General features: G+C 41.3%; 4 protein-coding genes across 21 annotated transcripts in view; 2 read left to right on the top strand and 2 right to left on the bottom strand.

Annotated features, from left to right (window-relative positions):
• LOC308330191 (uncharacterized protein) overlaps positions 1-11,133 on the bottom strand; it is a 43,824-nt gene extending 32,691 nt beyond the window's left edge. For all 18 annotated transcript variants that reach the window (XM_080784943.1, XM_080784932.1, XM_080784934.1 and 15 more), the window contains exon 1: positions 10,769-11,133. The gene's annotated coding sequence lies outside the window, so the exon portion shown is untranslated. The remainder of the gene's footprint in view (positions 1-10,768) is intronic.
• A 904-nt stretch (positions 11,134-12,037) lies between these two features.
• On the top strand, positions 12,038-14,742 carry LOC308329481 (syncoilin-like). The gene is made up of 5 exons (XM_080783803.1): positions 12,038-12,143; positions 12,375-12,944; positions 13,377-13,787; positions 14,420-14,544; positions 14,641-14,742. Exons 2-5 carry the CDS (start codon positions 12,378-12,380, stop codon positions 14,675-14,677), a joined length of 1,140 nt encoding a protein of 379 aa, XP_080639929.1. The 5' UTR covers positions 12,038-12,143; positions 12,375-12,377; the 3' UTR covers positions 14,678-14,742.
• Positions 14,743-15,948: 1,206 nt separating this feature from the next.
• On the bottom strand, positions 15,949-21,804 carry LOC308329305 (histone-binding protein RBBP4). The gene is made up of 11 exons (XM_080783547.1): positions 21,672-21,804; positions 20,210-20,357; positions 19,758-19,903; positions 19,413-19,586; positions 19,164-19,279; positions 18,819-18,979; positions 18,435-18,561; positions 18,012-18,089; positions 17,766-17,900; positions 17,539-17,649; positions 15,949-16,827 (listed from the first exon to the last, which is right to left on the bottom strand). The coding sequence occupies exons 1-11, from the start codon at positions 21,685-21,687 to the stop codon at positions 16,762-16,764; spliced, it is 1,278 nt and encodes a 425-aa protein (XP_080639673.1). The 5' UTR covers positions 21,688-21,804; the 3' UTR covers positions 15,949-16,761.
• Positions 21,805-22,235: 431 nt separating this feature from the next.
• On the top strand, positions 22,236-26,858 carry zbtb8os (zinc finger and BTB domain containing 8 opposite strand). Its single transcript, XM_080783833.1, has 7 exons — positions 22,236-22,426; positions 22,886-22,910; positions 23,004-23,125; positions 23,604-23,686; positions 25,338-25,390; positions 26,185-26,221; positions 26,463-26,858. The coding sequence occupies exons 1-7, from the start codon at positions 22,345-22,347 to the stop codon at positions 26,547-26,549; spliced, it is 489 nt and encodes a 162-aa protein (XP_080639959.1). The 5' UTR covers positions 22,236-22,344; the 3' UTR covers positions 26,550-26,858.
• The last annotated feature ends 810 nt before the right edge of the window (positions 26,859-27,668 follow it).

The following is a 27,668-nucleotide window of genomic DNA, read 5'->3' as shown; positions in this document are numbered from 1 at the left end:
TACAAGTGCTCAAAGCGCTTTACAATGGTTCATTCATTCATAGGGAGGTGAAGCGGCGAACAGTCGACGCCAGCATCCTCACTTCCCACATTCACACACCAATAGTACCAACTCATTGGAGGCAATAGGGTTCAGTGTCTTGCCAAAGGACAGGAGCCGGGATTCGAACTGCCGACCCAGGGATCATTGGAAGACCTGCTCTACCTCCTGAGCCACAGCCGCCCTAGTAGTCAAAAGGAATTTGTAGGCTAATAAATTATAGTTGATTTAATCAACAAATCAGTGAAATTGTGTTTGCTGCATGCACACAATCGTGCAGAGACCAGCCTTTTCAGGTTAGCGAAGTTGAAACTGAACATTCTAATGTTGATTTGATTTACTAGCTATTGAAAGTAGCTGGCAGAATTTAAGGGTTATATCTAGAGATGTGCATGAAAAAAAAGAAACCTAAAAGATGAGGTGCTACATCTCAAAGTGCTATCTTTTCAATAAATTCTGACAAAAAAACCCAACTCTTGGTCAACTAAGACTAAACTGCCCGACAAATTGATTAAGGGTACAGCCATAGTTGCAACTGCAAGCAAGTGAAAAGGACTATTTCATGTCTCACGCCCCATCCCCCTCCCCGATACAAATTGACAGCTACAATAACCTTAAAAATACCTCATAAATAAATACTGAAACCAGATATAATCATTAAAGAACGTTTATGCATGCACTGTGTGTGACTCCAAAATAATGTAGGGGGTCACGACCCACGGGTTGAGAACCTCTGATCTAGAAAGTGATTTGGGGCTTACACTTCCAAACCACACCTGGGTCAAATATGTGCAGTAAATTCTGACCTGAGATCAGATTCTAAAAATGTCTTCTACATCCTGACAGTTTTCTGAAAGAGCTATGTTTCTATGTCAGTCGTTCTTCGATTTAAAAAAAATAGCAGACCTACAAGCTCGATACGCGCCACTCATGGCGCGCTATGAGCTTGTAGATCTGCTATTTTTCAATAGCTAAAGCATAACATTATGCTAACACCAAAAGGGGTTCCTGCCCAAAATGGTTTAAACAGTTTGTAGATAGATGGGCCGTATTCCCAATTAGGACAATTCATATAGGCTACAATAGTAGGACTAACTAGTTTTTTAGTAGTGTTATAGTGACTATGAAATACTATTGTCCTTTGAGACAAATGCCACTGAAAAAGCTAAAACGCAGGCCTAAAATCATAAAAGGAATTGGGAAATATTGTTTAGTTTCGGGTAAAGTCAGGGATAAACCTCCCAACAACACCATGCTGAACTTTTGAACACAGAATCATACCCAGGTTTCTCCCAAGAAACTCACACAATAACCTCTCCATTCAGACCTAAAGACTATCTTATCTAGGCGGACAAACAAATATGAACAATGTAAACGCGGTTGGGTAGGAAAGAAGAGGTTGGGAATCTAGGAGCAGGAACCATGGCTGCTATGACTCAGAGGAGGAAGTAGAACCATGGGATTAAATAATACACAACGATACAGACACACAGTTTGTTTGAGACTATTCACATTTAGCTGCAGCAGGGTTTAACATGGCTGTCTGTCAGTATGGAAGGATAAGTCCTAAATGTTGGTTTTTATAATGGAACAAAATAGCTCCCAACAATAGTAAAAAAAATACTAAATAAATACAGGATTTTATATATAAAATCCCCAGTTAAAAAAACGTAAGACTTTTGAATTTTAGTTCCAAAGTCAAAATGCTGATTTTAAAGGACAACTCCGGACTAAACAACATATAGGCTCATTTTCCTACTTATATTGATCCCAAATAACTTGCCACATGGGGTCTACTTTGCCGAATTGCCCCTGCCGTCCAGTTTCCCCAGTAGACCACTAGACCACAGCATAGGGTGGCCACCTGCAAGACCTCAGAAAGGAGGACACTTTTTGCGGGGCTCGCACCCCCCCCCCCCAGATATTAATATTATTACTACTACTATTGCACCTGATTTTCACCACCATCCTCTCCAGCATTATGTCCACAGAGAACATATATTTGCTAATTAAATTAACATTTTTAAATTAGGCTATAGGGTACCACAAAGGCCATTCATTTTATAATCAATTTATTTCATTTCATGTTTAGATACCGGTATGTTTTATGTTTAATCTCTTTCTTGTGGGGTTTTTTATACAGTCTTATGGTCATCGGTGTATAGGACATAGAAATAGAATGAAGCCAGTAGCCTATATGTATGTTCACAGTGCTTTAGCCTCCCTTTCTTTATGATGTCGAGCTCCATATTGCTCATTAAATGTAGTTTTTCATTTCGGCATATTTGGTTTATTTATCTCTGCATTAACTATACTAAATTGATTGTGAGAGCTCAAACCGACCATCCCACTGGCAGTGTTGCCAGGTTTTGGAAGAGAACCAAGCAACCATGTCTATGAAAACAAGCCCAAAAGAAGCCTGACTAGGCTTAGTAGCCTATTATATAAAACAAGCCCAAAGTCGCTTATAATTAAGCGGACATGGCAACACTCCGAACGTCTCCACTCGCTTCGGAGCTGAGCAGCGCTGCAGAGATTTTAATACCCAGGCAGACGACGTAAATGACAGTTATGGCACAAGCACTGTATATCACAAAAAACCGGACAATTATGTGTCCGGCCAGAGGTTGAGGTGGGAGGAGGACAGGTGGGTCTAAAACCGGACTGTCCGGCGTGAAACCGGACGTCTGGCCACCCTACCACAGCAGCCCTCATAGCATAGAGACCATATGAATTGCCCCCGTCGTCCAGTTTCCCCAGTAGACCACAGAAGCCCTCATAGCATAGAGACCATATGAATTGCCCCCGTCGTCCAGTTTCCCCAGTAGACCACAGAAGCCCTCATAGCATAGAGACCATATGAATTGCCCCCGTCGTCCAGTTTCCCCAGTAGACCACAGCAGCTCTCATAGCATAGAGACCATATGCACGTGGAGCCCTGCCCATAACCATATTGCTACTTAAGCAATTTGTTGCAGTCAAAAGTTTTTATTTTTCATCTTTTTCTTTTGTTTTTTAACAGCTTTTGTCCCCAGGTCTCTAGACTAATTGCCATTGACCACGGTAAGAATTCATGTAAACAAGCAAATCGGCTAACCAATCACATGTTGGTGGGGGCGCTTGGCCAATAAGGGACCACCTCACAGTATGTACCTTATATAGCAATGTCAAATGTCCGCTAACATAAATTGAAAAACACGCATCCATGCCATGGTTGTCTCACATGAGCCGCCGTAGTCTGCTAAACAGACAGACAGTCATGCTGTTATGCGTTTCGCCAAGTCCCGGAAAAGACACGCTGTGGCCAGTACCATTAACTTTGATTGGCATTTGTGGCGATCACTCACCCCCCCAAAACGTGATTTACTGTGGCGGCTCGTGTGGGACAACCTAGGCATGGATGCTGGAGTACAATTTGGTGCTCACCTATTTTCCATTCTGAACCAAATCTCTTTACTGACAATAGATCTACAAGCTCACAATGCATCACAACATATTGTGAGCTTGCAGATCTGCTACTGTATAGGCTATGTGCCAAATGTTTGCCTATTTTCGGTGAATATTCACCTATTATGGCCAAAATAGGCCCACTAGTGATCAGGGGATTAATTTCATGCACAGGAAAACCTAAATTAAACATACCGGTATCCTCAAACCGCAATTAATGTTCTCTTTTACCCTTTTGATTGATTATTCTGGGGGAAAACAACTGTGCATAAATAGCAAATCGACAAGCTCACAGTGCATCACAACTTGTCGATCTGCTATTTTCAGCGGAGATATTTAATGTAGAGCGAAAACAGAAAAGGCACCAGTGTAGAGTGTAGTGGTTTTCAACCAGTGGTCTGGGGACCACCAGTGGTCCTTGTGGGGATTCCAGGTGGTCTTATCCAAAATCTTATCCAACGACAACAAAATATTCTTAGTCTGAGAGGCTAAATGTCATCAAATGGTGGTCTATGGCTCAAATGCTGAATAAATATTGGACCTTGGCATGAAAACGGTTGAAACACACTGGTGTAGAGCCTTGAGGCACTATACCAGAGGAGTTTAAGTTAAATGTTCTTTGATTTTTGAGTGGTGCAACCACTCCTACAACCAGCAATGTACGTGCGTACCTGTGGCCATGAGCACGAGTATATGACTATTAGTACCAGTAGGGGCGCTGTTTGCCAGAAACAGAGAGAGAGAGAGAGAGAGATAGTATTAGTGCTGCCTGTTGCCTGCTAATGAGAGAGAGAGAGGAGAGGAGAGGAGGGGGGGGGGGGGAGTTGCACCACTCAGTTCACACGGGTGTGATTTTTTTAATACATTCAAATCATGAACGCAGCGTGCAATTTACGTGAAGTCTTTCACAGACTTTCCTACTAGGCTCTTTTCACATTGGCCTGTTGTAGTGCCACCAACAGGTGGATTTTTGCAAATCTTTGTTTGATGAATCTGTATGTATCTGTGTTTCATACTGCCGAGCTGCTGCTATGACAACTTAATTTCAATCACGGAGTCAATCAAGATCTGGATAGATCCATTACCCAAGGCCGCAAGCACCTTTATTCTCTCAGGTAAACACAGCAGAATCTAACAGAAATAATTGCGGGTGCATTTCATTTAGGTGTTTCCATGTGCCAGCATGGGCAACTCTGCTAACTTCATGCCAGCCCCAGCACAAAAACAAAACACCTAGATGAAACAACTAATGTGATTGGCTTCAGCAGTGTCCCATGGTATGAATACAAAATGTCCGCTGTGCAGAAGGTCTCTGCATCTGCCAGTCGGAAAATGACAACTTACCCTAGTGTTTGTCAGAGCTGGCTTTACCGTACCTGTAGGCATCAATCAGGGCGTTGCCCGTCTTCCCTGGGCACTATTTAACAAAGGAGAGTACTGCTACTCACAAACATACTTAACAAGAAACCATGTCTGGACTAGAGCACAACACACACAACACACACACACACACACACACACACACACACACACACACAACCTCGCGCACACACTCTCTGTGCTGTGTCTGTGTGTCAGAAGGTGAGGCCATCACAGGGAAAACTGGAATGACTCAATTCCATGTCTTTAGTAGGACTGTCAGTCTATGGAATGTGCCAAGATGTTAAGACAGTGAAAACTTTTCAATACAAAAGGCTAGCGCCTGACCTGTAACTTGTTACTGCAGGAAACAAATTTAAAATGATAGCCAGCCCCCCCCCCCCCCCCCCCCAACCAAAAACAAAGTGTCAGTCATCAGCGACTGTGAGCGTCATTTTAAAAACCATTACAAGAAGCAAAGGAAACAAGGAAGTTCTTGCTCTCTTCAATCCATATAGGATGTGAGCAGATGATAGCACGGGGATGTTTCAAATTATGTTACATTTATTATTTTAATAAGTCACAGGATATGAATGATGACACACAAACGAGCTTGGTGTGAAAAACAGAGCCATAAAGACAGACTATAAGGGGAGATGTACATGCCCAGGAGCTGCTTTCGTACCAACATGTCAGCATTATAAATATACAGTAGCAAAGTAGCTGGTCTGAAAGACAATCCCTTACTGACATTATGTGGTCCCTTTGTTTGCTGTTGGAAGGATCCAGTTGCAGAAAAACACTGTGTGGCTATAATGATAGAGATAAAAAATAAACGCTAACACTGTGTAAGATAATGACGACATGAACGAGCCAAAACTCAGACGAGGTCCATCCAGCAGGCTCATGGAGACTATTTTGTGTTTGTGTGTGTGTGTGTGTGTGTGTGTGTGGTCTGCCAGGGGAAATGGATTAGTGCATGTAATAGTGCTTAAAAAATATATATATCCCACGATTTCGCAACCATTTTTTCACCCAGTGTCAATTATCTAATGTAATCCTGGGTAATAATGCTTTTGAGCCCGATTTTAAGTAAAAAATAGTTGATTTACAATTTCACAACGAATCACATTGCGTGCAGTGCTTTATGAGCTTGTAGGTTGGCTATTTTTCAGTGCACTTATAAATCAGCCTTTGGGCCACTTTAAGCTTATACTCCATCACACAACGGTGTGATCTTGAAGGTCAGATCATCTTTGTCGGCGAGCAACACTGTTGTACCAGGGAGTATAAATCAGGCAGTAGCCATGCAGCAGCTTGTCTAGTAAGAAAACGGGCTGCATTCCTGAAAGATTGATAATTACTGCATGAGGAACTCTTCTCTCTCAATCCTCACCAACACTCCCCCCACCACTTGTCCTCTCTCTCTGTCTCTCCCTCTAATACAGTTGTCTAGGTCTCTAGGACACTAGTGGTTCTTTCAAACCTTTCCAAGGACCCCCTTTAACTCAATGCAAATGGAACCTGTTAGGGTTCCATTTGGTTCCATTTGTATGCTGTCAGAGTTACAGACGTGTAAGGGTCTATCTATTTAGAACCCCCTCGAGGAACTCTGAGAGTCCCTGCCGACTCCCTGGACTCCAGTTTGAGAACCACTGGTCTAGGGAAACGGACCATTTAAAAAATAAACAGTCAAACATAATAGCAGGGGCGTGTGAGAGTCATTGTGAGATAACATTTTAATATGTGCTAATGCACCGGTCAAGGTTATTGTTCATTGTGTATTTCAACAGAGTGACTAATATGCTCCTTCTCCCAAGACTTGGTTTGTCCAAAATGTTACTGAAACCCAAAAGCCGTTCCTTGACTCATAATAATGATAGTAAGGCATTTTTTTGTATACCACTGAGCTGATAGAGAAGTATAGAATTAATATGAAACTAGAAATCCACGCAGAGAGCCATGAAGTGCTCTGTAGGCTCATTGAACTAATTAAAACAAACAAACCAACAGAGCAGGCTGTGTGTATCACACCAGTGATACACACAGCCTGCTCTGCATGCATGCATGCATGCTGGCATTTACAATATCAGTTCTGGGTGTAACAATCTGAAATAAATCACTATAAACACTGAACAGCTATAGCTAGCCTACTTTACCTAAAAACCGAAAGCACCAGAATAACAGAGGGTCCCTGCATTCGACAGTAAAATGGTGGAACCTCCATCTAAAGCTCTTGAGATTCCAACATTGTTTGCTGTGCTTCTCCAGGAGTTGCCAAGGCCGGGTCTAAGCCAGGACTCCAGTCTCCAAGGAGCCAAAGAACGTGATCCTGAATGGGTCAGTCAGAAGACAGCTTTTTTTGGTAGCAAGTCACAGAGTAACAGTGGAGGCAAACACAGCTGGACGGTGGGGTTTAAAAATACACACTGGCATCTCTTTTCTCCCCTAAAGTCAAAACAAAACCTCTGAGGCCTGCTTAAAATAACACACTTTGACTCAAACACTCACTTAACAGTAGACTGGGTCCTACGGTCAAATTGAATGTATACTGTATAAAGCTCAACATAACCACTTTCAACATCCTTATTGTGGGCATGTAATTCTCATTATAGATAGACTTGGAAGAAAAATAACTGCAAAAATATCCAATCTAGGAACTCAATGTGATCGATGGGCTATTTAATTTTGGCTAGTGGTTAAAAAAGGTCCCCAAGATTACAGAACAACAGTCACAGACACCTGTTAAAGTGTTCCTGTCTCTTATCATATTGGATCTATTTGAGTCATAATAGTGCCGATAATGGCACCACAGTAATTAGGTACTCATCAGCCAATCCCTGTGATTAAAGGCCCATTGTCTTTCTCACACACACACACACACACACACACACACACACACACACACACACACACACACACACACACACACACACACACACACACACACACACACACACACACACACACACACACACACACACACACACACACACACACTTCGATTATCCTCTTCCTGGAATAATCAATAATCACTTCCTCAGAAACAACGCTGATACTGACAGGTCATATCATTCAATACAGAGGGCATATTGCCAAAACTGGTCAGTTTCACAGAAGCGTCAATCTAACTCAAAGTTATGATTTTTCCAGGTCTCAAATGAAGAACTATAATTGTCCTTTCTATTATTAACATTTTATTTATTTTGTTTCTCTTAACTTGAGTAAACAAATGTGATTTGTTTTCCCCCCACGTGGTACTACTGTATATTCTGCTACTTTACTGATGGGGTTTCATAACAGTGGTTTTCAAACTTGCCTAACCTCTGACAATATATAAATGGAACCAAATGAGCAAGTCAAAATCTCAAGGGTCACCTATATTCATTCACAGTGGAAATAGCTGACCAACACCTTTTATATAGGCAGCATAGGCCTATATATTGCAATAGTATTGTGTTATTGTCTCAAAGTTCCATGGCACACATGGAATTGCCTCAACAGTTGAGAACAACTCAACTCAATGTACATTGTGTGCGTATGTGTGTTTTCCCCCTCCATTTCTAGTCACCTGCAGTGCTCACTCAGTCAATTAAGGTAATGATGATGTAATTTTCTGTCTGTTCCTAAGTCACCATGATGAAGGCTGATGTGCCGCAACACTTTTTTTCTTTTTTTACTGCTCTTAACACACTGCCCTATGCATTAACCACACAAACAAAGGCTTTTTATTTTTCCACATCTTCCTTGAATTCACTTCAGGGAAGTTCAGGCTACTTGCAGATTGCCATCTGGATATATCAGTGTTGCAAATCTTCAATCTGATGTCTCTCCCTCAAGTCACATCATGATCTCACTCCATCTCTTATCTCTTTTCTGCTACCATCTCTGTCTTGCCCCCATTCTCCCTATCTTCGTCTGTTTCCCTCTCTCAATGCCAGGGTAGCTCTGGCAGCTACCGTACCACCGGTGCTTACAATAACACACCTGTAATAATCTCCATGGGTACAACAAGCCCTGGCATGGCAGCCAGGTAAAGAAGGAGGAAGGAATATTGTGACACACCCTTCCTAAACATAATGCTTCTTTCTCTTGGCTGCAGCCTTCACCAGACAGCGAAGCACTAACAGGTCCACTCGATTGAAACCCTCTGGTAAGAAACAACGGTCACTTAACACCTGGAACGGTCATTCCCACTGATGTCGCAAGAGCTCAAATCATGGGCCACCTCGTGACCTCGCCCAACAAATTAAATGACACCTGAATGCTAACAGGATAGGTGGGCACTGGGCACTAGGGACATCATGGGCACCTCGATGTAAAATTGGCTATTTTGTTTTTAAGTAATGTAAAGCATACATGATTAGAACATGCTTAGACAATTAAGGTATAATATTTCTACAAATTGCTACACTCAGTGCATATCCAGTCATTTTGTGGCATAAACAAGAAGTTGATGGATAAAATTCAGTCTGATAATGATGTACCGTGCATGTTCACTTTTTACATTTGTTGTTTTTAACATTTTTGACAAAATAGCCAATTTTACATGCAAGGTGCCCAGATGTCCCTATAGTTCCCACCTATTCTGTATCCCACGGAATGTGTGACTGACTGGACCAAAGTCAATGAACACAATTTTGCTTGTGTTGAATCCCGAAGTCCTGTCCATCAGATCAATGCTGCAATGTTTCAAGAGAATTATGGATTTGGAGCTGTGGCTTCCAGCCCAAAGTCCACAGAGAGGAGGTGTAGGCAAACAGTAGCAGACAGACCCCATGCAGGGGAGGTTCGGAGACTTTGAGGTTATCTTCTGTCAGGTTAATAAACAAGCGGTGCCTAGCTCTTGATAACGAGCAGTGGTGTATAACAAGTACATGTACTCAAGTACTGATTCCTGAAGACTTACAATTTTGTATAGGCTATATTTATATTTGAGGTTAATTTGTACTAAGGGCATTTGCGATTTTAAACACTTATACTTCCACCCCACTACATCGCCGAGGAAAATATTGTACTTTTACTCTACCACAATTATATGAAAACTTTAGTAAACAAATACTTTTGTAGCTTATTATTATTACAAAACACACTATTTTGGTCATTTGGAAATAGCAGATGTGAGCTCACAATCTGCTATCTTCCAAAGATTTTCTAATAGATTTTCAACTTGTGACACATTCTGCATAATGAGTAGGCTACTTTATCTTTTGGTACTTTAAGTATATTTTGATGCCAATACTTTTGAATGTGGGACTTCTAACAGAGTATATGATTTACATTACAGTATTGATACACGGTTACTTAAGTAAAACATATGAGTACTTCCGATAAAGAGGATATGGGCAATAGACTGAACTGAACACACACCCATTGACTGGATGAGACTAAATGTCAATGAGTTCTGTGGTCATATACAGTAGTGTCAAGAAGTCCCACTTAGGTCATTGACAGGGGAAACTATCACAATAGTCTTCATTGTCAGAGAAAAACACATTGTTGGTTTTAAATTACCTCTTTTTGATATCCCTCAAGGCCACAGTAAAGAAATGTCCCACACATAGGCTATTTGTTCCCATGCGTGTCAATAATGAACTTGGACTTGTTCCTCCATATCTATTCAGCTCCATTGGGTTAAATGTAAAAGTAGCCTACTGGATACTAGTTCAAAAAATAACGTCATGTTCATATGTGTTATATAATTTCAAAAGAATACGAATGGAAATTATATTACATAATGACACAGCCTGGTTTTAATCCTTCTCCACTGCCTGAATTGAGGCTTACAGCCTACTCATTTGATTGAACAGCAATTTGATTCACAAATCAGTATACCTTTCTGCCAATCTAATCATGAACGACGACATTCCTCCTCCTCAAACTTTGTTTAGACAACGACAAAAACCGACTTGAGGAATCCTACCTTATAAACGTTTCTAATCCCACTGGGTGAAAGTCTTCCCCTATCCGCTCTCCATTTGGACGTGCTGTTCTCCAAACTTCACGCTGTTCTTCTCCTCCAAACTTTATGTTCTCCGTCCCAGATGCAACTTCAGGTAAAACATTTCGCGAAGCGCCTCAAATAAACGGCTTTGTTGACTTTAATAACCTGATAATATCCGTCTGTAGAAACGTCACGTCAACAAAGTTGAACAAACCGACCGTGTTTGTCAGCCAGTTTGTCTGTCGGTGGGTCAGTTGACTTGTTGTGGACGCTCCCGTGCTTGCTTGGTGGAGAATGAGGAAAAGTTGAAGCGCGCGTCTGTCCTGTCCTGTCCTGTCCTGTCCCACCTGTAACCAGGGCGCTATGCGCCCAGGTGAGGAAAGGATGAGTTATTTTCACGTCATTCAGCGATTTGCTTCCATCTAGTGGTGGAAGTTGAAAACAACCACACTCACTGCTTTGACCTGGGAATGAGGATATTTTTCTTATACTTTTATTTAATCACTTTAGCTAAGACTCACGTTTACTGTGTAAGATGACACGGACACAAACAATTTATGTTCAAATCTAACACATAGGCCTATCTTTTTTTTAATATAAAGTATATTTATTGGTTTTTAACCAAATTAGACAATAAACACACAAACACAACAAGAACATGATAACAAACAAGAAAAGAAAAACAGCTCAACACTATTGTAAATATGAAGTGGGTGTCAAGTATCTAACATTTAACTACATATTTCAACTTCATGGGCGACTGAATGAAAATGTGCAGATTCATTTTTTTATTTATTTTTTTACATCTGCAGCATAAATGTATGAATAATGAAAATGTATACTGTTCACATAAAGCCTGTCCAGTTGGTCAGCATGCAGCCCAGATGCTTTCTTGGATTCTCATAAAACATGTCATAATATTGTCTAAATATATCCCAGTTAACTGGGCCAGTTCTCCCTACCTACACTGCACACACAGGCTGATATAAGTACACAGTAAAATAATCCGTTTTAATTTGTCCATTTGTATAACTCTGGGAGTTACTAAATGTAACCAAGTGGACCTGTATGGGTCAATTTAGTTACATTTGTACACTCAGAGTTAAACTAAAACTAGTATAGTAGTATATGTGACACAGTGAGTGACTCTGTGTGGGGGGTAGGACCCCTTCCAACAGAGCCAGCAGATAGTATTTCTTCCCCTCCTTCCTGTGTTATTAATAAACACAAATTGTGTCTCTGTTTTCCTGGAGACTGAAGCACAACAGAGTGGTCCTGAGCTACAAACTGGTTCTATACTGTCTCTACATGTTCAGACTGTGATTAACCTGAACTGTCCACCTCCACAATCACAGTGAGTAGTAATGTTACTTGTTATTGATAGGCTAATTTGAGCCATACTGTGTTGTCAAAGTAAAGTTTTGGCATATACTTCAGCTTGGATTAATGTCTTTGCTCAGTCATCTCACAGAATTATCATCAGAAATCCAAAATAACTAGACCGAAATGACAAACGTCCTTTGGTTTATTAGGTAGTTAGATAGTGATAGTGTTTTCACTTTCTCACTTTACTGTCTCTTGGCAGGTGATGGATGCCTGCAAGCCTGTTATGGAGTCTCTGCAGGACAGGGATGGCATGGTGTCTACAGAGGACTCACAAGCTGAATTTAGATACATGGATGATCTCCTCCTCAATCTGGACAACAACAGCACAGACTCTCATCTAGGCATAACTGACTATGACAGCACATGTGATGCGGGATACCAGGGACAAAGCCACAGGAGTGAGATGATCCATCACATGGAGGAGAACTTTCCAGGTGACATTGCTGTGAGTCGAGGGGACCAGAAAGACTTGGGGCTGCTTTTCGACTGGTGCATCCGGGAAGTGTCTCGTTTACAGACACAGAGGGATGAGTTGATAGGAGAACTGCGGCAGCTGCAGGAGCCCATGGTGCGCGCGGTGAACCACCTGAGGGGCAAGCTGGAGGAGACGCAGAGACTCCTCACGCTGGTACGGCTGGATTACATCGCGGTGCACGAGGAGGTGCAGCAGGTGAAGAGGAAGCTGTTTTCCAATGCCAGAGACTGCATCCGCAGCCAGGTGACACTAGCAGCACAGGAGTATGAGGTGGCTCAATCCACTGTCACACAGGTAAGATCCATGGCTACCAGTATGCAGCTCTACTGTATGTTAACCGTAGTGGAAGGAATGGACAACTGAACATGGATATTCACTCTCCAATATTAACTCCAATGAGCTTTCATCAGGGCTCATTGGTCTGATGTTTTTAAGTTACTTAGCCTGTTATTCTACAAAGGAAAGGGAAAAGAACATGCTTCAAAACTTCAACAACAATCTTCAAACCTTTTCCACAAAAAATGGGGGATAAATAGAAGACCTACAAGTTCATAAAGCGTAGCTATTTTCTTTATTTGTTGTTTGATAAAGTATATAGTATATATGGCTGTATACTATATACATATAGATGGTGTGTGTGTGTGTGTGTGTGTGTGTGTGTGTGTGTGTGTGTGTGTGTGTGTGTGTGTGTGTGTGTGTGTGTGTGTTATTGTCCATCACTAACAGGAGGAGCTCAACTGCCAAATCGAAAGTCTCACCCAGGAACTGCTACAGCTCCGTGAGGCCCACAGGAACCAGGTCAACGCCCTGAGGGACCGGGCCAGAGCGCCCAGCCGGCCCAGGACCATGAGCGATGTCAGCCACTGCCGACGAGCCTCCGTCAGTCTGCAGCGACGGCTCTCCGGGAGCATGAGGGCACTGGAGGGCTGGTACGAGCCCCGGGTCATGACCTTGCTGAAGAGGCAGCAGTTTGTGGAGGAGGCTCTGAGAAGGAGCCAGGAGCTGGGGCGAGACCTGAAGGTCCGTCTGGGGCCCCTGAGAGAGGAGACCCAGACACTGGCGCTTCAGAAAGCTTCTCTGGAGCAGAGAATCTACCTGATGGAAAGGGAGAGAGAGGAGAACATAACACAGTACAAGGTACAGTGGGTAGGGTGCCTCACGCACAATGGCCTAGTATTATAGATGTTAACGGTGTACACGTTCAGCAAGTTAATCTGAAGATCAATTTAGTAGCTTTTTAGTTGTCATCTTCACCAGTGAAATTAAATGGAAAATGACAATATACTGTAAGTCTCTTTGACTTGGTATATTTCAAAATAACAATTATGAATTCATTTAAAACACAAAATGTAACCACATTATCCCTGATGTCCTTATTTTGGTCATAAAAACTAACTATGAACAACAACAATTTAACTAAAACCATGCATCACAATACAACGCATTGTGAGCTTGTATATCGCTATTTATGCTATCTTTGAAAATGTTTCAACCTTTTTCACCTACATATACTGCAAGGACATACCCAAAATAGGGATGGCATGTGGAAAGTGGTTAACATGTATTTAGGGCTTAACCACATTAACCATGCTGAGATGTGACATGTTGCCAGCTATTTTTGAAATAGGCCGGCATAAGTGCTTAATTGGTTAAGTGTGTGCAAGACCTTTTTAAGGCCTAGAAATGAGAAAACAATTCTAGACAATTTTGAGGAGCTGCATAGGCCATTACGGTAAGTGACACTACTGATCAATTGTGTACCACTGTAGGAGACTGTGGGAACATTGGAGGAGATACTGAGGGAACTGAAAACTGAATTTAAAATTCAGAGTGCATCAAAGAAACACTTGGAGGAAATGAAAGATGGCCTTTCAAGAGAACTGGTCTTTCTCAGGTACAATCTAATATTGAGCAATAATGTGCATATCCATGGCATCTTACAAAGAAGTCAACGGTTAAATAATCAGGAGAATGGTTTCTTGTCTTACAGGGGCTGTGATGAACCCAGTGAGACTACTGAACTGTAGAAGCGGATCTATTATTTTTCTGAATAGCTACACCAACCTGACCAATATCATTCGAAGTGCCTAAATACTAATGCACTACATAATTATTTGTTCTTCTTGTCTACATGTATTTACTTATATTTAAAATCCCATGAAAATTGAGTATCTCTTTCAATGGATGCAAGCACAAATTAACGGTAAATGGATTAGTTCCAGTTTACAGTAGAAACTGACATTTTCAATAGATGAGTAAATAAAATATTTATTGACATCCTGATCCCAAATATCTTTTCTTAAAATGTCTGTCATAAATTAAAGTACTTTAACAAGTTATAAACACATAGGTAGGATGGGAGTAGACTATATAGTCTTCTTAAAGTATATATGAAGGAATGCCAGTGTACAGTATGCAGGTGCCAAGTGCTGCTGGAAAAGGAAGATCAGCATCAACATAAAGCTTGTGAATGTATGGAAGCACACAGTGCTGCAAAATATCATAATAGATGGTTGTGTTGAGACTCTGGACTTGATAAAACACAGTGATGATTTAGGGCAGGCCAAGTTATCTGCTGGAGTTGGTCCACTGACAGTGAAAACTTAATGGTTTCAACACAGCCATCTTTTTAGATGTATGTTGACAAGCTTCATGGAGATGCTAAATTTCCTTTCTAGCCTTATTTGGCACCTGCCCACTGTGCCAAAACTACTAGTAACTGGTGTACTGACCATGGTACTACTGTGCTTAACTGACCAGCCAACTGGCCTGACCTGAACCACACAGAGAATCTAGGTTGTATTGTGAAGGTGGTGTGAGACATAAGACTCAACAATACAAATGCATTTACTGTTCTCAAAGCAAACCTGGACTTCTATAACCTCAAGTGACAAAGGCTGATCACCTCCATGCCACGCTCCACTGATGAAATAATTTGTTCAAAATTAGCCCAGACCAAGTATTGACTGCATACATTAATATACTTTTCATATGGTCGACATTCCTCGTTTAAAAAGTGGTCTTTAGTGGTCTTGTAAAATATTCTTTCATGAGCTGTACGCCATAATCATTAAGATCATAATCAAGATTAAAACAAACAAAAAAAGGTACTAGAATATATGAAAGTTTCACTTTTTGAATATTAGGAAAGAAAATTAACTTTTACACTATTGCATTTTCTTTTAGATGGAGCCGAGCCGTTTGAGACAAACTTGGTCACATGACATCACATTGTTCCTCAGTTGGTCTTAAAGTTCTGGCACACCGTCACAAGAAACTAAGTGGTTGTATGTAAAGTAAATATATTTTTTTATTATGAATACACTTAAAGTACATTAAGAGTCAGCATAGAAAGACAATGCAGAAGTACATACAGGACACACTACACATACAACTCAGAAGATTCATAGAATGGACATGATTAAAATGGAAATCTATGTACATGTTTATAATCAAAACAATTGAAATATTGAATTGATAGACCTCACTGATCAAAGTATACACACAGAGCAAGAGGATCTGAATAATGGACACTTATTGCCAGTACACCCAGAACACTTATGCCCGCCTATCAGTACATCAAACAAAGGCAAAGTAATAGACACAGTAATGAGAGTACTAAAATCTTCAACCAAACATATAAATATACGTACGTCATATAACACAATGTGTTGTTTCTCTACAAAAGCGGTTGTTGCAAAGAAAAAATGATTTTTAAGACACCACTGCTTGTGTGTCCAACAGGAATGGAAAACAGATCCACTTTGATGTTTGAACCAGACAGAAAAGTAAAGATGGCCTGAAAGGTTCCACCCAAGTAAGGCCCATGGTGCTAATGTAATCCAGAGTGTACAACATGGAACCAAATAGACCCCTTAACCCATTCAGCACAGGAACCCCTATTGGGGTTCTGGGTGCACTGCTATCTACAGAGGATTTTGTTTTTACGAGCGGATACCCCGTCCAGGACAGGCTTCAGACACGCCTCCTCAGGAGACTTTGCTCAGATCCATAGCAAAAATCGGCCTCAGTCCAAAATGGGTTAAGGGTCCATTTGGTTTCATTTGTACACTCTCCGAGCTACATTAACACTGAGGACATTACAGTGTACTCATGCCTGGACTGTATCCGTATCTGCAGCACCTTCTGGGTCCTCGTCGTTGTAGATATTTTCAGCCTGAGGAGGGGAACATGTATTATGATTATAATATATGATTGTATATGATTTACTATTTTTAAAGTCAAAGAGAGAGAGAGACACATAGCAAATGTTGCCGGGCTTGGGAATTGAACCAGCGACTCCATGTCAGGCTGCATTAGAGCCTACAGTATATGTGGCTGCATGCATTCTTAACCACTAGACCAGGGGTCTTCAACCTTTTTCAGGTCACGGACCCCCTACCAGCGAGAGACAATTGTTCTGCAGATTAAACCTTTTCATAGATTTAATAGATAACTTTATATAATCTTGTTTCACACACATTATCGTTCCTATTAATATGTTGGATTCATGCCAATACCCGTCTGTTTTCAGACTTTTCATACGCTCAACATTTAGTCAACTTGACCATTGGCTCGGTCTGGTCTTCTCTTTTTCACTCTAAACTCTCCAAAAATAACACCTCGCGCTACGAGGCATTCCCCATCACACAAAGATTTGGCAGATCTCCTGTAGTAACCCTGAGGACCCCTTAGCGGCCCCGGACCCCCTGCACTAGACCATCGGCACCTCAATTATTATTATTATCGTTTTTAAATAAATATAGCAATATAATTTTCTATGCATGGACAAATTGACTACAATTCAACTTAGTCATTCTAACCTTGATCTGCATCCACATGATGGAATGAATATTCATCCACGTGACAGTAAAAGCAGCTCTCTTACCATCTGCCAGACTTGCATGATGTTGTCCTCCGACACCGAACAGATGACCCAAGGCTCATTAGGGTTCCAGGAGAAGTCAGAGATCTTAGCGGTGTGTCCGCCATGGATGAACTAGAGGGTGTGACAGACACACAAGAATATTATAAATTACCCGAGAAAAAAAATCCCCCTCATTCCACATTTTAAGACGCAGCCTGCCGAGCTGAAATTTGTTTCTGAAAACTCACCAGCAACTCAGGAGGTCCATCCTCTGTATCCTCTGGCGACTGCTCCTCTCCGATTTTACTGAGATCCCACACGTTAAGCCGCCTATCGGTGCCGCTAGACGCCAGGATGGTCTCATTATGAGGAGACCACTGGACCTGAAGGGAAGAATAGACAGGGTTCAACACATCGGAAAGATCCAAAGTGCTCGAGAAACAAACAAAATGACCAGGAAAGGCAGCGGGTTGCGGTTCTTTCTTTCATCTCACCTGGAAGATCTCGTCTTTATGAGACTCGAATGAATGTAGCTTCAGTTTCAGGTTCCGCAGGTCCCAAAGAGCCACAGTCTAACAAAGAAAAATTATACACAATAAAGATATAGAAACATCAACAATAATAAACGTGATGATAAGCGCTATATCATTCAAATGCAGGGTAGTAGGGATATTTATGACTAAATCATCCATCAATGTTCTAGCTGCTCTGGCAATGTTCTTTTAATATTCACACTGCAGTACTCTTCTTCACTCAAAGTTTACATTTAGAACAAACTGGCCGGCGGTGTGAACAATAAGTCGATGGCCAATGATATATTAATTAAATTGAATCTGAAAAACATGACTATTGAATGTGGAGACTGAAACAAAACATTCTAGGATCCTAACTCCCCACAGGACAGGAGCCAGATGTACCTTGTCAGCGGAGCCAGTAGCCAGTATGAATTCACTGTAAGGGTTGAAGGACAGACAGTTGACCTCAGCGGTGTGGGCGTCCACTGCATGGCTGGGTTTAGACATGTTGTTGGACCGCGTGTCCCAACTGCACACAAACAAACAAACACACGTTGTTAGAAAGAGCAACGCCTATCTCCAGGGGAAGAATCATTGAAGCCACTTAATCCTGCTGTGTGCGTGTTTTTTTTTAATGTAACATTGTGAACTACCAGTGTATTCTTTGTAAATGAATATTTCCCATTTACTGTAGGTAGAGACTGTATTATCCCTGCAGTGATTATTTTATTTGTATCTACATATTTATTTGTCTTTGTTGTAAAAATAGAAACAGATGCTGCTCACATCATGAGTTTCTGGTCGTCTGCCACGGATCCAAACAGGGACTCGTGCAGGAGATGCCAGGACACGTCTTCCACCACGGCCGTGTGACCTGTGAAGATGGTCTTGGCATCAACGATCTTCCCTTCCTTAGGCACAGTGCTGATGTCCCATAGACAGATAGTCTGTCAGGACAGAGGGAAAGAGAGACACACAGTTGGATCAGAGGGAAAAGGTTCTTGCACACTGGACACGTTTTTCGGAAAACCGAAAAACGCGCTCTGTGTGCAGGGACCTAAAGAGTGAGGGACAAAGGGAATAACTAATAATAACTACGGTATTCATAATTTAACAGAAAGTGGAACTTACGTGGTCATCAGAAGCACTGAGGAGGCAGCCACTCAGGTTTGGGTTCCAGGAGAGACCGTAACCTTCCTTCTGATGGCCCCTTAGACGTAGGTCTGGGGTGCACTCGCCAGAGGGGTCTGAAATAGCATCACAATGAAAAAATGGCAGTTTGCGAGTTTATCGGCAGACAAACGGACACACACAGAACCTCTTATACGCAGCTAGGCTCGGGCCACACCGCCAAAAAAAAGGTGTATATTGTAATCCCACCTGGTTTGGAGGGGTGCTTGGTGTAATCGAATATCAGCACGTCGCTGGTGGGGGTCTTGGTGCCAATGATACAGGGGTTCTGTGGCATGTAGCGTGCTCTGTTCACTTCTCCCTCGTGGTTTATCTTGATCTCAATCTCTATTTTACCGCTCACCGAACCAAAGCCTCCGAACTCTGAAATAAAGAGGATTAGCATTAGCCGTGGTATAGCCGTTTCCGCCTTTTGATGAGTAAGTGTTTGTCACATTATCAAATATACGCGCACACGCACACACCTATGTCTTAAGTTGAGGCACATTGCATATTAATTACATAACTACAGAACAGAAGTCTTAGTTCCCTCACCTCCTTTCTCACTGTCGTAGTGTGAGGCGTCAAACTGGGCATCGTCATTTGGGAGCTGGACACTGGCAATCACCAGGTGGTTCTGCTCGTCAGAAGTGTGTGTCCCAAGAACCAACCTGTGCACGCTGTAATCCTTCCCCTCTGGTCTGCAGAGGTAAAGAAAAAACACCACACACCCAAGAAAAATCATAAATGACTCCATCCCCATGGGCTTCTTTGGGCCCACCTTTTTTTGCCCAAAATAGGGATGCTAGGTTCATGGGGTACTAAACATACTATAATGTTTTAAAAATATATATATATCTATCAAAACGTTACTATCCAAAAATCAGGATCAGACACAAAAACCTGGCATGGAGCCAACACCCTAGGCTGCAATGACGTAGCGTGTAGGGGTTAAAATCCCTGGAAAACCTGGCATGAGTCGAGCTCTGACATGAACATACTCTCACCTGGTAACGTCGGGCAGCCACTGAGCCGTGAGGCTGGGCCACTCCAGAGCGTGTGTCATCACCAGGTCATAGAGGAACGGGGTGTTCTTCTTCCAGATCTTGTACTCCTCGTTGATGACCCTCTCCTCCACAGCATCGTCGAACGCCGCTGCAAAGGGTAAACATCACGTGAGCACAAAATGACATTGACATGATGATGACAGTATGACATACAGCAAGGGTTCCCAAGCTTTTCAGGCCACAACCCCCAACAAGAATCATATTTGAACAAGAAATTCCGTGCCGAAGTGTTGGAGTTTGGAAGCACTCGTGCTGCTGTCTCCTGGATTATGTGCACATTCAAAACAGGCCATTCATTGAATTTGACGAGTGCTTCCAACACTTAGAAAAAGGATCACCTGCAAAGAAATTCTTGACAGAAAGTAGGGTTAGGTCATAACATGTCTACAGTGGATTTTTATGAAGCAAACGCCGTTTGAAAGACGAGGATAATTTAAACTTTCCCTAGAGCTGCAATGTTGGTGAGTTGTTTAATACAACAAGCAGATCCGAAATGCAATTCAATCGATCAATGGGATGTCAATGGAGGGTATTGCAACTCTAGATTCATCCCATTATAAATAATCTAGTGTTGCAAATTGCGGCTAACTCTTATAGTATACTGTATGTTGGTTTGTTTACTGTTGAGTGAGAAAACATTGTTGCACATTAAGCTAATCCTCTGGGAAGCCCCAAAAGGGGTCCTTGATTCTAGGTCTATGTTGACAGTCATTATTGATAGGCTATAATAATACTCATAATAGTAATTGTTTATAGACTGCAGTCACTGCACATACTCATAATTACATATACACACACCCACTCCTCATTTACACATCACGCACATACATGTAGGCGCCGAACTGGCACATGACAGTTTGAATATTAAGTCTGCAGTGCACACACAAACCAATTAACCAATGCACTCATATTCATCATTTTGAGTGCATAGGTTCGTTTGTGTGTGCAGACATTATGTGGCCTACATTTATGATAAATCTACATGACATATAAATACATAATTATTCACACGCGCGCGCGCGCACACACACACACACACACACACACACACGGATCAGTAAAGGTTCATCTCATGATCATAAACTTTATTATGGTGACTTACAAGAACATTGAATTGACACTCTAGAGAGTACACATGGAACCAAATATACCCTTAACGGGGCCCCCTGCTGTTGATTTAAAAACACCTGTACTGTACAATGTAAAGAATCAACGATTAATAATAAGAAGTTGATCAACAGAGCTGGCTAACGGGCTAATAGTTAGCATTGGTTACTAACAATGAGACATGGTGCTGACTGGCGCGCCAAGCAGCGCGTCCCCCCGGCCGGGTAGAGACCCGTCAATTCTCCTTCAGTAAGCAGACTAAACACGTGTATTGAGGAAGTGAACAAGACGTTACCTTCTTTATCGGCCATGTCGTTATGTTTAAACACCGCGCACAGTGTTGTTTATTGTTAGTTTATTTGTTGAAACACAACCTTCTGAGTGAAGACAGCAAGCAGCCTCTCTACACTACAATGGCGCCAACTCCGTACAATGCAGATGACCAATCACTGATCGGCAAAATGAACCGGTAGTTGTCATCATAACTAGGACGCAAAGCACCGCCCACCACGCCGGCTACGTGAACAACTTCAAGTCCCACAATGCATTGCTAAATGCAAGCCAGATGGACTGCAAGGATTTAAGGAAGGATTTATTTTCTTAATGATTACTCACATGGGTTACAGCAATATAGAAACACTCTTACAAGTTACAAATAAAAGTCTGACATTAAAATGTACTTAAATAAAGGTCAACCCAAAGTTGTCCATACTCCATAACCGAGAAGCGTTGCCATAACCGCACTGTGATTGAAGTACATCTGCGCATTACTTAACACAAACAGTGGGAGGCAGCAATTTGCCGACTGTCTTCTACTCTGCTGGAAAGAGCTAGACTCAGGAAGAAGAAGTTGGTCCCACGTGATCGTTCCAGTTTCTCGAATGCTCGTGTTGTGTTTATAGCATTTCTAACATTTATGTTGTTTAGAAATAGTTCCTCTCGGACTGACATCTGAATAATCTGAAATTATGGACGACCGTGAACTAGACCTGACAGAGGAAATGGAAGCCACGAAAGCAAAATATCCTAAAATCAACAAGAAATATGAATGTGAGCTCATATTTCCTGTCATATATGATGTAATCTGGTGGTGGTGGTGTTGCTTCAATGCTTTTAGAATTTAGATGAGCTTCAGTCTAGAGTCTAGACACAGAGATAGTCCTGTCGACCTGTCCTATTGACCCTCCTATGTCCAGCTTTTGGTGTATGTACAAACACAAACTTTGTCCTACACAAACATTAAATGCCATTGACAATGAATGGACAATTTTGAGTGTTCGTGTAAACACAAACATTGCGTATCACAAACATTTGAAGACAAAAGAGCAACTTTACCCAGGGTAAAACACACACAATGCATATTGATTTATATTTTTAATAATCTATATTGCACTGTTACTGTACCTACTAACTAAAGCTATCAAATATATGTAGTATAGAGATGACCTCACAAGATTACATGACATTCTTTCTTATATAAAAGTACCTATACTTTTGCCATCTTTTCAGATTTGGATCACACAGCTGATGTACAGTGAGTACAGTAATTATAATTCGTAGCAGCTGTCAAATTTCAGTATGCTTTTTCTTTTGCATTGTCATTGTTACTTTTGTTTTGTGTTGTAAGAATCCATTCATGGGGGAATTCTCTGGAGGAGGCATTTGAACAGTGTGCTATGGGAATGTTTGGCTACATGACTGACACGGAGACGGTGGAACCCCTCGATACAGTTGAAGTCGAGTCAGAGGGTGAGACCTGGATGGTGTTTCACAATTCACACACAGAAAAATCCTCAGTGTTAATTTCACCCAGAAGTCTGTACAAATGGAACAGGGCCATCCTTATTATAAATGTGCCATCATTCCAAGGAAGCCATGCAGTGCCCAAGGGCACCGCTCTAGTTTGGTAAATTGGTACCATTTGTGCACTCAATTTATTTAAACCCAATACTGATACCGAATCCAATACCGGTATTGGATCCAACAAATCCACTACCGAAAAGACATAAAGACAAAAGTATATTCACAGGGTCCAAAATATGATTTTTAAAAAAAGAAGAAAATGTTGGTAGCCTATAGGTGAATGGAAGACATTTATGTTGTTTATGAAACAAAGTAGGCTACACATCAAAACTGTTTTAATGTTATATCGTCACCTTGATCAAATTATTTTTATTTTGTTATTAGAATGTTACTGGTTCTGATTGTCTGTCTTTCTCCTGACCAGGCCACGACATGGAATCTCTCCTTTTCCACTTCTTAGATGATTGGCTGTTCAAATTTTGTGCAGATCTTTTCTTCGTTCCTAGGGTAAGTGTGTTCAAGAATGTGTCTAATTCTAATATGATGTACAATCCGTCATACTATTGTGTCGCTCCCTGAAAATAGCAGGTCTACATGTGATGCGGTGTGAGCTTGTGGAAATTTGACAATTCGTATTGTCGACTCAACCAAATTATTTCTATTTAGTTAGTATTTGATTTGTTTTAAATAGCTTATTAAAAAATGTTCTGAAAAGATTACCGTTTTACAAAATAGGCAATTAAAAGTTTTCAAAATTAGTTGTTTTCAAAATGGGATATGGAACAGTGTGTCATGACTACATCAACACAGACCGTGAATATTACGCGTAATAAAAGCAGTGCAATTTGTAATTCAGGACAAGGTTGATTTTACACAAAGCATCAGCCTGTAGGACCGAGGCATCAATTACTATACAAATAGTTGTGATTTGTCATGGTGCCGGTCATGCTCCCGGTGCGTAAAGATCTTAGTTTGTATCGGTATATCACAAGTCTATGTCAGTGGGAAAATAATGAAACACTAACTGACTATGTGCAAGCATATTAAGGCTTGGATGCTAATTCTGAACATGTTAATTGCAAAAACAAAACAAAAAGTTTACTTGTTGGTTGTTTCCTCAGACACGTTGACTAGCAAAATACAGGGTCGTTCACATCCCTAGCGGCGATAGATTAGGTATTTATTTATTTTTTACCATAAGTGGTATTTATTTGTAAAAGAAAGTAAAAAATAAACATTAAAGCTATATTGTAATTCATTTCATAAAGTTTGTCCAGCAACAGGCTGGACACAAACAGAAAACATGTTTTCAGTCCAGGACGTCAATGTGAATCAGGAGAGAGAACCGCATAAAGTTCATTTATCAGCTTCAGTGTTCCAGTTTGGTTTGATCACTTCCAATTTTGCTTGTTTTCCCTGTATCATGACTTCTCTGTCCTGATTGGGTAAAATTGGCATCCCAACCTGAAACCTGTCTACCGAAGAGACACACAACTGAACAAAAACTCTACAGTAATAAGTCAGAACATAGAGCTCTCTTTTTTTAAGATTTATGTATTGACAGTGTACAAAGTACAACCATCCATTTTTTTCAAACAAATAATACAGGAAAAAATAGATTTACATTTCTGCCATGTAAACCATAATAACAAAGTATAAATCATGATTCAGGCCAGCATTACAGCGAGGTGCAGAATTCATTTTAATTTTCAAACAGTGACTTGTATGTAGTGACATGATGTACCATAACTCAGTGGTTCCCAAACTGTGGTGCGTGCACCCCTTGTGGTGCGCGAGCGTCTTCTAGGGGGTGCGCGACATGAAAAGTCTAATGGTGGTGTTATGGTTTTATTTGAAATATATTAACATATTATGCCAATATATGGCAAGCAATGCAGAATATAGCCTATGCTGCTGCGCTGCATATATTATGCCATATTCAGGTTCATATATGTGGATAAAAAGGAAATATATGTCTCTATATAGCTTATGGAATTTATATTTCCATGTAGGGGGTGTCTCAGCTAGGTCGGGAGGTTTGGGAACTGCTGCGCATAACTGATAATTATTGCTTTTATGTCATACCTCATTATGAAAGTCTCTTCTATTGTGTGATTTATGGAATATAGAAAGTAATTAGATCATTCCTGTCTTGTAGGAGGTGAAGGTTGTTCACCTTGACAGGACAAACTTCAGGATTCGTTCTATTGGGTAAGTTACTGGCTGGGTGACATTGACACACATCTCAGCGTGGTTTTGTAAACCTCACTGTAAAGCTGATAGCCTGCCTCATACAGGGACTGAGCCATGATAAACCATGCGTGTCCAGTGTCCACTGTCCAGCAGCATCAGGAAGTACAGTATGTGTGTTAGGTGGATGTGGGAGTCACAGTTATGAAATGAGAAGTCTGAGCATTTTCCATACGATACCATATGTTGCACCTGTAGAAGTTGCAGTGTATCCTCAGTCAGTCAGTCAGTCAATGATGAACCTGTTCGGTATGTGGTGGAAGAAGAGCTGTTTGCTGTCAAGAATGGCTGTGTGAGAGTGCTTACTCTCACAACACCACTGCAGTCTTATGAATGTGGGCATGTGCTCCCTGTAGCTACCTGTAGTCCACAACCATCCCCTTTGTTTTGCTGATGTTGAGATGGAGATTGTTCTTCAGGAGCCACAATGTCAGGGCTCTCACTTCCTCTCCGGAGTTAGTGAGGTACCTACATTATTCAGTTAGCTATGGCTGAATAATGTAGGTAGAGAGTCCTGGGAAATAGAAGGTCCCCCGGTTCAAGTGCTCATCATCTGAGCAGCCAACAGCTTGATGAAGCTGAAACTGAATGTGACTCCATTTGTCCATCTCATCATTGACTGTGATCAGGCTGATTACAATGGTGTCGTCAGCAACATTTATTATAGAGCTTGAGTTGTGTGGCGTCTCAAACTCACATTCTTTTTCTGTCTGACCTTTTTGTTTTAATTATTATTATGTCTTTCCTTCTTAAAGGTGGGGTGAAGAATTCAATCTGGTCAAGCATCCACAGGTATGCTAGTGGAGTTGTAGAGATGCATTTCCAGCTTAGCTGACATGTTATCGTAGGTGAAAATGTTGGAAAAAAAGAAGAAATCACACCTGTGTGAACTGAGCGGTGCAACTATACATTTATTTATAGTTACAGTACTGCGCTCTGTATACTGTATTGTAGTGTACTATGCTATTGAAAGATAAGATATTGAAACATTTGGTTAAATTCCAGTTTTTTTTGTCCTATATTGTCTTTCCAGGGAACTGAGGTGAAAGCTATCACATACTCTGCAATGCAGATTCATGATATAGAAAAACCTGAGATCTTTATGATTGTTGATATCTGAGGATGCAGTGATGTCAGCAGAAGAGGTTGGTGGTTGAAAGGACTACAAATTAATGGGAAAGGACTACAAATGTAAAAGGATGACAAATGTCACCACCACCTTCCTGTGGGTGGTCACTTGATAAAACCCTGGGGATTTGAAATGTTTACGACTGAAATTAACTGATTTTCATTAGTTGAAGATCAATTATTTTTAAGCCTTACATGATATCATGAATTTGTTTTATTTGAGTTTTATTTTAATTGTTGAAAAAGCAAGTTGCAATTGTGATATATTTTTCATACAATAAAAGATGAGGCTTTATCTCTACATTACATTTTGATGTGACTTTATTCTTTACAAGTAAACTTTTTTCTTTTTTTAACGTTTTTGCTGGGGTAATGACATCTTGACAGAAGCTCTACATACTACTTTACACTAGATATAGACCAGTTTATTCTGGGTAGAAGTAGAACATCTATAGACGTTTTTACGATATAAAAATAAAGATTAGAAGAACATGTGGATATTTAGAATAAACTACTTTTGCTGACCAGGGGGAGGTAGTTTAGAGTCCATGATTACTGCAGGTTTTTTGTGAGGGTACCTACCTTAAGGGACACGGGAGAACATGCAAACGCCACACAGAAAGGCCCTTTCAGGCCTGGGCCATGGCTCAGTGGTCCAGGCACCTTGACTGGTAATCCAGTCTGGCAGTGTGCCGCGGGTTCGACTCCCGATCCTGACGGCCTTTACTGCATGTCTTCCCCCCCCACAAAAAAAACATTAAAAAAGAAAAGAAAGGCCCTTTCACCAACCCCGCCTCGGGTATGGGTACTGATGACGCGGAGGAGGGAACACGCCCACAGCGTCCCCAGCGGGAATCGAACCCAGGGCATACATACATGGATGCACCTGGGACGTATCCTCAGTGATGTATCCCAAGGTCATCTGGGTTTCGGGTCTCCCAACATCATACCCCTCACTCAGGTGACCCAGCCGGGGTGATCAAGTCCCGACTTACGTCCCAGTAGCTACCCTCGATCAGTCCCATTAGGAAAAAAACAGGGCCACACAATCCGTTCCTCCTGAACTACTCTGCCATGACTGGGAGGTACCATTCTGGCGCGTGGAAGGACT

The sequence above is a fragment of the Protomyctophum bolini genome (genome assembly GCF_963924005.1).
Source record: "Protomyctophum bolini genome assembly, chromosome: 15".
Lineage (NCBI taxonomy): Eukaryota > Metazoa > Chordata > Actinopteri > Myctophiformes > Myctophidae > Protomyctophum > Protomyctophum bolini.
This window is presented reverse-complemented; position numbering and strand designations above follow the sequence as displayed.

Bases quoted from the DNA above. Each gene is read 5' to 3' on its own strand.
- zbtb8os (XM_080783833.1), top strand. From the start codon at position 22,345: ATGGACGACCGTGAACTAGACCTGACAGAGGAAATGGAAGCCACGAAA. The intron at 22,427-22,885 runs GTGAGCTCATAT...CCATCTTTTCAG, and splicing joins AATCAACAAGAAATATGAAT to ATTTGGATCACACAGCTGAT. The intron at 22,911-23,003 runs GTGAGTACAGTA...TTGTGTTGTAAG, and splicing joins GATCACACAGCTGATGTACA to AATCCATTCATGGGGGAATT.
- LOC308329481 (XM_080783803.1), top strand. From the start codon at position 12,378: ATGGATGCCTGCAAGCCTGTTATGGAGTCTCTGCAGGACAGGGATGGC. The intron at 13,788-14,419 runs GTACAGTGGGTA...GTACCACTGTAG, and splicing joins AGAACATAACACAGTACAAG to GAGACTGTGGGAACATTGGA. The intron at 14,545-14,640 runs GTACAATCTAAT...CTTGTCTTACAG, and splicing joins AGAGAACTGGTCTTTCTCAG to GGGCTGTGATGAACCCAGTG.
- LOC308329305 (XM_080783547.1), bottom strand. The intron at 18,980-19,163 runs GTAAGTTCCACT...CTGTCCTGACAG, and splicing joins TCAGTGCTTCTGATGACCAC to ACTATCTGTCTATGGGACAT. The intron at 17,901-18,011 runs GTGAGATGAAAG...TCTTCCCTTCAG, and splicing joins ATAAAGACGAGATCTTCCAG to GTCCAGTGGTCTCCTCATAA.